The following is a 10,622-nucleotide window of genomic DNA, read 5'->3' as shown; positions in this document are numbered from 1 at the left end:
GCAAACGAGCACGTGCTTCACGCTGTTATGGCTGCCATCATCCCACTTGTCCCATTGGCTAGGGACCTTTGGCCCTCCAGATGTTGTTCGTCTGTAGCTCCCATCAGCCCCAGAGACAGATGAGCAGCTCTGCCAAATCCGGGTTCAATCCGTTTCTCCTTTCCCCAGTCTCCTTATATGGCGCCAACAGAACCAAACCGCACAAATCGTTTTGCTATCTGGTTACCATCGATGGGTGGAGGTGGGGTCTGTCACATGGATGGAGAGAAAAGATAAATGTGTTGAAATCCGCCTATCGGATCTCAAGTCTAGATTGTGGCTTCTTGGCGAAGGTGGAGTCCAGAGGGTGGAGCTAGTGAAAGCTGCAAGGGTTAAGATGCTGAAGAGTTAAGATCAGGCATCTCCCTCCTTGGCAAGCATCAAGATGTGGAAATTCTGGCAACCTCTTCTACTCCTTCTCTTTGGCCCAGATGGATGACCAAAGCAACAACCCACCCCTTATCCCTGGCCACTGGCCATTTTTGCTGCAGATGATGGGAGTCTAGCAACCTTTGGAGGACCAAATGTTCCCCACCGTTGTCCAAATGTCTGGACTGAGCAAAGTTCCACAGATCTCCTCCTCGTCCTCTGGATCAGGGGAGGCGAACCTGTCACATTCCAGATGTTGTTGGGACTCCAACTCCCATCAGCCCCAGACAACATGGCCAATACGGGGTGACTGGAGTTGACACCTGTCAGGGAACTGCCATCGGAGGGACAGGTGGTGGAGAGGCTCCAAGAGAATAGGAGAGACTCTACAGCAGAAGAAGGAACCAGTAGGGGGAGAGCAGGAGTTCCAGCGGAAGGGGAGTCGGGGGAGAGGCTCTGGGATACTTCTAGTGAGAATAGTGAAGAGGTAACAAGACCCCCGTTAGGAACTCCCACCCTTCGCCGGAAACTGTCACGCAGAGAGTCACGAAGGCGCATGTCCGTCAAACAGCTTTTATGTTGGAGTAAGTTCCGTAGACGCCCACTGTCAGATTCTACCAGCGACTGACGGAGTCATGCTTTGGGGGCTCCGTTAGTGCCTAGGTCTGGGTGACCAGCCAAACCCCAGAGGGATCAAGTTTTTACGCACAAGCAGCTCATTATCCCATCACAACACCCATCAACATCTGGATGGCCAAAAGATTAACCGCACCTCTCTTTAGATGATTCCACCTTCCTCCATCCTCCCTCTTCAGCCTGGTATAGATTTGGACTTTGCGTTCTGGGACATCGCAGGGTCAGAACTGTGGGAATTTCTCACCCTGTTCAACAGGACGTATTTCATTTCAGCCCGAGGGGCCTTCCTCTGTGCATTTCCTCAATGTCCAATACATTGGTCTGAGCTCTAGGATTCCTAGACAATCATACAAAAGACCTGGGCACCAAAATGCATTTTAAAAAGGGGCAGGCAGTTAAAAGTTACCAGTTGGGAATAAGATCCAAAACGCAGCCATCTTTTAAAATTGGCCCTCCTCTGAATTTTGCAGTTCAGCTCTCCAGGCAAGTTTAGTGCACAAAAATTCAGATACTGGAATGAGGTGTGTCTATCAGTGTGCATAGCACTGCCAGGAAACAGGGAATTGTGTTCACATGTGGTGGGGGTGTAAATATGTACATTTTTTCTGACAAAGGGAGTTTAAGGAAATAACAGAAACCACTGAGTTAAAGCTGACCGAAAGTCCAGAGGAAAATTCAACAGCATTTTAATGTGAATTTCTTTTGATACACACTTTTATATGCAATTGTGCCAGATATTCACATTTTCTGCAAACCAATTTGCCCTAAGATAATATATTTTTGGTATGCTTTTTAAAAAACCATTAGGTAAAGATAAAGGGACCCCTGACCATTAAGTCCAGTCATGGCCGACTCTGGGGTTGCCGCTTCTGGCGAACCAGCGCAGTGCACTGAAATACCGTTTACCTTCCCGCCGGAGCGGTACCTATTTATCTACTTTCACTTTGATGTGCTTTCAAACTACTAGGTTGGCAGGAGCTGGGACCGAGCAACAGGAGCTCACCCCATCGCGGGTATTCAAACCGCCGACCTTCTGATCGGCAAGTCCTAGGCTCTGTGGTTTAACCCACAGCGCCACCTACGTCCCTTTTACTTGCACTAATACATTAAAACTATTTAAACTATTACATGCACACAAAATCTGGAGAACTGTTAATTTTGGAGGATGACTGTTTTTGGTGTGAACGAGGGACGAAGGAGGTTCAGCTTTCAGTCCAGGCTGAATATTAAAAGTCTCCTCCATTCCTACAATATAGCGCAACAACCCACAGCCTAGGGGAGTTTTGTGAAATGCTTATTTGTGAGATGTTGTGGGTGCCAAAGTGTTTTGGATCTGCATCTAGGAATCCTAGAGATTAGAATGGTCTGGGGGGGCTGATGAAATGCAGACAGGATCCCTTCAGAAATGGGATAAAGTCCTTCCCCGTTGGCTGAGAGGACCACGTCCCATATCCCTCAACCTCAAGTGGCTCAACCTGACCTTGTCGCAAAATGCAGGTCTCAATGGAAGGTCTGCGGGGCTCTGGGAGGAAGAGCCAGAGGAATTCTCTAAAGCAGTAAGTGCTGCCCCGTGGTGTGCCATTTTGTCACCCCTCAGGGATGACACCCACGGCGGGCCACACACCCCCTTCCTACGCCCCTGAGGCCAGGTACAGTGGTACCTCGCAAGACGAAATTAATTCGTTCTGCAAGTTTCTTCGCCTTGCGGATTTTTTGTCTTGTGAAGCGCGGATGCACCCTGGTATTAACAGTTTTAAGAAAAAGGAAACAAACTCGCAAGACGTTTCGTCTTGCGAAGCAAGCCCATAGGGAAATTCGTCTTGCGAAGCAACTCAAAAAACGGAAAACTCTTTCGTCTTGCGAGTTTTTCGTCTTACGAGGCATTCGTAAAGTGCTGCCCCGTGGTGTGCCATTTTGTCGCCCTTCAGGGATGACACCAAGGGCGGGCCACACACCCCCTTCCTACGCCCCTGAGGCCTGGTACAGTGGTACCTCGCAAGACGAAATTAATTCGTTCTGCGAGTTTCTTCATCTTGCGGATTTTTCGTCTTGCGAAGCACAGATGCACCCTGGTATTTTATTTTTTTTAAATGATATTTATTCAAAGTTTCAAAAGTACATATATAAAAGAAAACAGAAAAACACAGCAGAAAAACAAAAAACAAAAAAGGAAAAAGAAAACACCAATCCCAAATTACATCTTTTCATTTGCTTGTTTCTTGACCTCCTCACACCTCCCTTTTTGTATTCTAACTTAATTCATTGTTTCAGCAAATTCTTCCCATGGATGCACCCTGGTATTAATGGTTTTAAGAAAAAGGAAACAAACTCGCAAGATGTTTCGTCTTGCGAAGCAAGCCCATAGGGAAATTCGTCTTGCGAAGCAACTCAAAAAAACGAAAAACTCTTTCGTCTTGCGAATTTTTCGTCTTACGAGGCATTCGTCTTGCGAGGTACCACTGTATAAGTAGACCGGCGTCTGCCCGTGTCTGTTTTGCTGGACAGGAGAAGGATCCCTCAGGAGGGTGGGATCCATAACGAGGAAGCTCTCCCACTTCTGATCCTGTCACTTGCAGCTTCTGCTGACTCGCCGTGAAAACAGCCTCCGGCTTGTCGGATCTTCTGGCACAGACCACCCCATCATTGAGATTAGGATATGGCTTCCCATACTGCCTGCAGTCAGAGACGGCTGGTGACCAGTCTTTGTAAACTGTTGGCTCATGTTCAGCTTGTGGTCCACAAAGACCCCTAGATCCTTTCCACGTGGACTGCTAGTAAGCCAGGTGCCCCCCATCCTATATTTGTGCATCTGAATCCGGTCGCTCATCAAACCGCAACATGTAAGACCATATGAACTCAGCGCAGAACCACCAGGACCTCAAGTCTCTTAAATAGTTCACAAAACAGATGGAAAAGTCTCTGGACCTTTCAACCAAGTGACCACAGAAACCATTAGGAATCCAGTGTCCTGTCACAAAGTAGGGAAGTATACAAATTTAATTAATTAATTAATTAAGAGGAAGAGGAGGAGGAAGAAGAAGAAGAAGAAGAAGAAGAAGAAGAAGAAGAAGAAGAAGAAGAAGAAATTAATTAATAGTAATAGCCACTCGAGTGTATCGAAAGCTGGTCTATGATTTTGTTTTAATGAATTACATTATCTTCACTCCTCTGATTTCGTTTGCGTAAAAAGTCTCCAATTCCGGGATCACTCTGTTTCTCATTTTTCCCAATCTCCCCATCTGACTATCTGATTGCTGTTCGTGGTGGGATCAGCCATGTGGCTAGCGAGAAACGATAAGCCTGCCTATCAGATCTCCAGTCCAGATTGTGGCTTCCTAGGGAAGGTGGAGCCCAGAGACTGGAGGTCATAAAAGCCATGAGGTCGAGAGGCTGAAGAGTTAAGCTCCAGGCATCTCCCTCCTTGGCAAGCATCAAGATGTGGAGACTCCGCCAGGCTCTTCCGCTGCTGCTCCTGTCCTTCTCCTCAGCCCTTACAGGTGAGTAAAAGCACCATGGCAGATGATGCACCATGGGGTTTCTTCTCCCTGAAATCCCCCTCCCATTCAAAAGCCCAAAGGGGTCTTCCTAGGCTCCTCTTTGCTTTCGCTTTGTTAACTTCCTTGCTAGGAAAACCCATTGTAAGCTCATTGCGACAGTGACCCATCCTTTTTGCTCCCCCAATAACTTTGAATATGTGGAGGACACCCCAGAGCATGCAAGGAGGAGGAGAAGGAGCTGATTTCTACATATGGTTCTTGCAGATCCATTGCGGAGTCAGATTGTTGGGGGTCACGAAGCCAGGCCCCACTCCAGACCCTACATGGCTGCCTTGAAGTATCGCAATGGGATAGTGGGCTGTGGCGGATTCCTGGTGGCGCCCCAGTGGGTAATGACGGCTGCGCACTGTGATGGGTAAGTCTTACTAATCACTCCCTGATTTTTAGCAGGGATGCCTGGTCTTTTGCACGGGGGTCAGGAGGGGATTGAGTCCTAGGATCTCTGACACTAACTGATTCTCTGTTTCCAGCAACTATAGGGTCACCTTGGGGGCACATAACATCTCCTTTGAAGAACCCTCTCAGCAAGAATTCAGGGTTGAGGCTAACTACTCACACCCTGATTATAAAAAATATAACCAAAATAACGAACTCGTCTCATACAACGATATCCGTCTGCTCAAGGTAACTTGCTCCAAGCAATCTCTCCTTCTATCTTCCCCTCGAGGTCAGTGATCCTGAAGGCAGAAGGGATCAAGCGTCTCCCTCCATCCCAATGTGTTCAGCATAATGAACTAGATTTTGTGCAGGTTACCCTGGCATTGGATGATCAAAAGTCTCTTCCGTGGCAGCCCAGAAATCATTAAATTTGGAGTAGGCAGTTGCTTGTAGGAGTTTTTATCTAATTCTGGGAATGTTTTTTCTAAAAGTGATTTCAGTTGTATTCTTTTGGTATTGAAATGTTTGCCACAGAGCAGATTGGGGGTTTGTGCAGTGGAGAAGCCCCATTGCATTGGCAGGACTCTTGCTGGTAGAACCATCCAGTTAAACGTGCGCCATTAATATTATCCATACCGTAATATTATCATTCTGTATTATGAATACATTCTGCTACTTGTTTTTGCCCAAAGTTCCTCATTTTAGAGGCACCGGATTCCCCCAAGGGCTTCCTCGAGCAACGCTAAACCAATGAGCTCTCTCCCACCTCTCCTTTCCACAGCTGGATTCCAAGGCTACTCTGAATGAATATGTCCAGATCCTGCCCTTGCCCAAATTCGACCGTGACCTCTCCCATGGGACTCCCTGCAGCGTGGCAGGCTGGGGCCGGGTTTATAAAGACTGGTCACCAGACACTCTCTACGAGACCAATGTCGCCATCTATGGCCGCTGGTGGTGCAATCGGTGGTATTCAAATCTCAATTATGGGAAGGTCTGCGCCGGGAGACCCGACGAGCCTGAAGATGCTTTCAAGGTGAGAGCCAGCAGAAGCAGCGAGTGACAGGATTGGGCGGGGGTTATGGATCCCACCCTTCTGAGGGATCGTTCACTTCTCCAGGAAAATGGACATGGGCTTGTATTCTGCTAAGGGCTCTGGCCCACTTTCGCTTGTCCCTCTGCTTTCCCGGGGGGGGGGTCACTCCTTAGCACTCAATTGGAGCAATCGGCCATCATTCTTTGCATGGTTGCCATTTGTTCCAATTTATAACTTAAATAGTGGGTTTTCCTGGGAAAGGAAGGAGTGGACGAGCCCCAAGTCGTACTGAGAGTAGAGCCACTAGTAACGTGGCAGTTTGCCCTGGTTCGGGGATGTGGGTGGCACTGTGGGTTACACCACAGAGCCTAGGACTCGCCGATCAGAAGGTCGGCAGTTTGAATCCCCGCAATGGACGGGGGGAGCTCCCATTGCTCAGTCCCTGCTCCTGCCAACCCAGCAGTTCGAAAGCACGCAAAAGTGCAAGTAGCTAAATAGGTACCACTCCGGCGGGAAGGTAAACGGTGTTTCCGTGTGCTGCTCTGGTTCGCCAGAAGCGGCTTAGTCCTGCTGGCCACATGACCCGGAAGCTGTACGCCGGCTCCCTCGGCCAATAAAGTGAGATGAGCACCACAACTTCAGAGTCGGCCACGACTGGACCTAATGGTCAGGGGTCCCTTTAACCTTTAACTTTACCTTGCCCTGGTTCAAGCTCCAGAGTTTGCCACAATGTGGATCCAAATCTTCCCCCAGCTGCCATCTTTGTTCTCTCCTCTGGACAGGGAGATTCGGGTGGCCCCTTGGTGTGCGATGGCGTGGCACAAGGAATCGTCTCGTATGGCAAGCCCTGCCCTCCTGGTGTTTACGCTCGTGTTGGCCATTACCTTCCATGGATCAAGGAAACCATGAAACTGTGAACAGAGGAAGCAACCGCGGTGACATTGTGCCTTCTTTCCCACCGCTAATGCTTTTGCTTTCTAAATAACCTGCTTGGCTTGCATTCTGCAACAACACACACACACACACACACACAGAGAGAGAGAGAGAGAGAGAGAGAGAGAGAGACCCCTCAATGGCTGCGAAAAAGGAAGATCTATCAGATGTTTCCTACAGGATGGTGTTTGGTTAAGTGCCTTCACTGCCTCCCATCCCCTTGAAGAATACCCTTCCACAGACCTCCATCTCCCTCAAACAGCTCCTCCCTTTTCCCTTACTTCCCCTAATGCAGGAATGGAGGACCTGTGGCGCCCAGATGCTGGAGTCCAGCAACATCTGGAGAGCCAAAGACAGTCCAAATGTCTGGATAGCATCATGTTCCTTGAGATCAGGAGGGAAGGACCTGTGACTGACTAAATGCTGCTGGACTCCAACTCCCATCAGTCCTGGCCAGTTTAGCCAAATGTGAGGGCTGATGGGAGTTGAAGTTCGTCAACATCTGGATGGCCAATATGTCAGCCACCTCTGCTTTAGATGATTCCTCTGGCTCTTCCTCCCAGAGGTCCACAGACCTGCGAAAGGAACCTGCATTTTGGGTCAAGGTCAGATCGAGCCCCTTGAGGTTGAGGCATGTGGGACGTGGTCCTCTCAGCCAACAGGGAAGGACTTCATCCCATTTCTAAAGGGATCCTCTGTGTATTTCATCAGCCCCCCAAAGACCACCCTAACCTCTAGGATTCCTAGATGCAGATCTAAAACACTTTGGCACCCACAACATCTCACAGTTAACCATTTCACAAAATAAACTCCCCTAAGCTGTGGGTTGCGATGTACGGTGGTACCTCAGATTACATACGCTTCAGGTTACATACTCTGCTAACCCAGAAATAGTGCTTCGGGTTAAGAACTTTGCTTCAGGATGAGAACAGAAATCATGCTCCGGTGATGCGGCAGCAGCAGGAGGCCCCATTAGCTAAAGTGGTGCTTCAAGTTAAGAACAGTTTCAGGTTAAGAACGGACCTCCGGAACGAATTAAGTACTTAACCCGAGGTACCACTGTACTGTAGGAATGGAGGAGACATTTAATATTCAGCCTGGATTGAAAGTTAAACCTCCCTCATCCACACTTTCTGAAACAAGGTTCACACCAAAAACAGCCATCCTCCAAAATCAACATTTCTCCAGATTTTGCCATTCAGGTCATGTTTATGGAAATGCACATAATGGGGGGGAAAGTGTGTCTTTTGCTGCATGGAATAGTTTTTTAAAAAATGCAAACAAAAAATGCATTGTCTTAGGGCAAATTGCTTTGCAAAAAAAAAAGTGAATATTTGTCACAATTGTGTACCAAAGTGTGTATCCAAAGACGTTCACATTAAAATGCTGTTGAATTTTCTTGAGTTTTTTCTCTTTCTTTTTTTTAAAAAAAGTACCCTGCAAACTTTTACAGATACATAGATAACTGAACTTAAATGGCAAAGCTGTCCATGGAGGCGCTGGTTAACTCTGTGTCCAGGGCAGCTCCATCTGGTACGCAGGATGAGACCCTCCCTGCCCGCAGACTGTCTCGCCAGAGTGGTGCATGCTCTGGTTATCTCCCGCTTGGACTACTGCAATGCGCTCTACGTGGGGCTACCTTTGAAGGTGACGTGGAAACTGCAATTAATCCAGAATGCGGCAGCTAGACTGGTGACTGGGAGTGGCCGCCGGGACCACATAACAGCGGTCCTGAGAGATCTGCATTGGCTCCCAGTACGTTTCTGAGCACAATTCAAAGTGTTGGTGCTGACCTTTAAAGCCCTAAACGGCCTCGGTCCAGTATATCTGAAGGAACGTCTCCACCCCCATCATCCAGCCCAGACCCTGAGATCCAGCTCCGAGGGCCTTCTGGCGGTTCCCTCATTGCGAGAAGTGAGGTTACAGGGAACCAGACAGAGGGCCTTCTCGGTGGTGGCGCCCGCCCTGTGGAAAACCCGCCCCTCAGATGTGAAGGAAATAAGCAGCTATCCTTTCTTTAAAAGACATCTGAAGGCAGCCCTGTTCAGGGAAGTTTTTAATATTTAACGCTGTATTGTTTTTAACACTTGATTGGGAGCCGCCCAGAGTGGCTGGGGAAACTCAGCCAGATGGGCGGGGTATAAATAATAAATTATTATTATTATTATTATTATTATTATTATTATTATTATTATTATTATTACTTAGGTGGCTAATTGGAGATTGGAAAAAGAAGGGAAGGGCCAGGAGGGAAGAGGAAAACATGAATCAAAATTAAGGCACCAATTCATAAAATAATAAGAGCTGGAAGGTACGACAAGGGCCATATAATACAACCCCCTGCGATGCAGGAATCTTTTGCCCAACGTGGGGCTCAAACCCACAGCCCTGAGAGTGGCTCCCCATTTGTGGAATTCTCTCCCCAGAGAGGCTCGCTGGCCGACTTCGTTACGTATCTGTGGCCTTTTAGATGTGTTTCCTGGAGGGTGTATGTGTGTTATTGGTTTGTTTTCATTCTTGTTTTTGTTTCATTATGCATTCTTGCAATCTCATTTTGTATTGGATGAAGGGCTGGCCTTTTGTTGTTGTTGTTGTTGTTGTTTAGTCATGTCCGCCTCTTCGTGACTCCCTGGACCAGAGCACGCCAGGCCCTCCTGTCTTCCACTGCCTCCCGCAGTTTGATCAAACTCATGCTGGTAGCTTCGAGAACACTGTCCCACCGTCTCGTCCTCTGTCGTCCCCTTCTCCTTGCGCCCTCCATCTTTCCCAACATCAGGGTCTTTTCCAGGGAGTCTTCTCTTCTCATGAGGTGGCCAAAGTCTTGGAGCCTCAGCTTCAGGATCTGTCCTTCCAATGAGCACTCAGGGCTGATTTCCTTCTGAATCGAGAGGTTGGATCTTCTTGCAGTCCATGGGACTCTCAAGAGTCTCCTCCAGCACCAGAATTCAAAAGCATGCATTCTTTGGCGATCATCCTTCTTGATGGTCCAGCTTTCGCTTCCATACATCACTACTGGGAAAACCAGAGCTTTAACTATACAGACCTTTGTTGGCAAGGTCAACCTCTCTAGGGCTGGCATTACCTCCCAAAAAAAACATGCAAAACAAGGTTCCAGTCCTCATTATCCTGCCTGCACCTGCACCAGGTGTTTGCTCCCCCGTATAATAATAATAATAATAATAATAATAATAATAATAATAATAAATTACAAACTTTATTTCAGTCACAGACTAGCATAAGATACAAACATGGAAATAAAATAAGGTACACAAGACTTAAAGAAGAGACGGATAAAAGCAAATAGCTAAACGTGGTTATAACTCACATAAAATTATTATTATTATTATTAATCCAGCATTACAAAGCCAGAAGAAGGAAGGAGGGAAGTCAACTCTTAGGAGTAAATGTAAAGTAATGTGTATATGCATAGTATGTAATCATAAAATCGATAAAGATTATCTTCCAAAGACAAAAAACAAACAAACTTTTTATGGTCACAGACTAGCATAAGGTATAAACATGGAGATAAAATAAGGCTTAGACTTAAAGAAGAAAGGGAGAAAAGCGAATAGTGAAAAGTGGTTATACTGTAACTCACATAAAATTGTTGTTGTTGCAAATTTTATTATGGTCACGGACTTGCATAAGATACAAACATGGAAATAAAATAAGGCACA

General features: G+C 47.1%; 1 protein-coding gene across 1 annotated transcript; it reads left to right on the top strand.

The window, feature by feature from the left end:
* Positions 1–4,425: 4,425 nt before the first annotated feature.
* On the top strand, positions 4,426–7,769 carry LOC310835773 (granzyme H-like). Its single transcript, XM_083720735.1, has 5 exons — positions 4,426–4,541; positions 4,806–4,956; positions 5,072–5,225; positions 5,761–6,012; positions 6,795–7,769. The coding sequence occupies exons 1-5, from the start codon at positions 4,481–4,483 to the stop codon at positions 6,927–6,929; spliced, it is 753 nt and encodes a 250-aa protein (XP_083576861.1). The 5' UTR covers positions 4,426–4,480; the 3' UTR covers positions 6,930–7,769.
* Positions 7,770–10,622: the final 2,853 nt, after the last annotated feature.

This window comes from Podarcis gaigeae, assembly GCF_964106915.1.
Source record: "Podarcis gaigeae genome assembly, chromosome: 18".
NCBI lineage: Eukaryota > Metazoa > Chordata > Lepidosauria > Squamata > Lacertidae > Podarcis > Podarcis gaigeae.
This window is presented reverse-complemented; position numbering and strand designations above follow the sequence as displayed.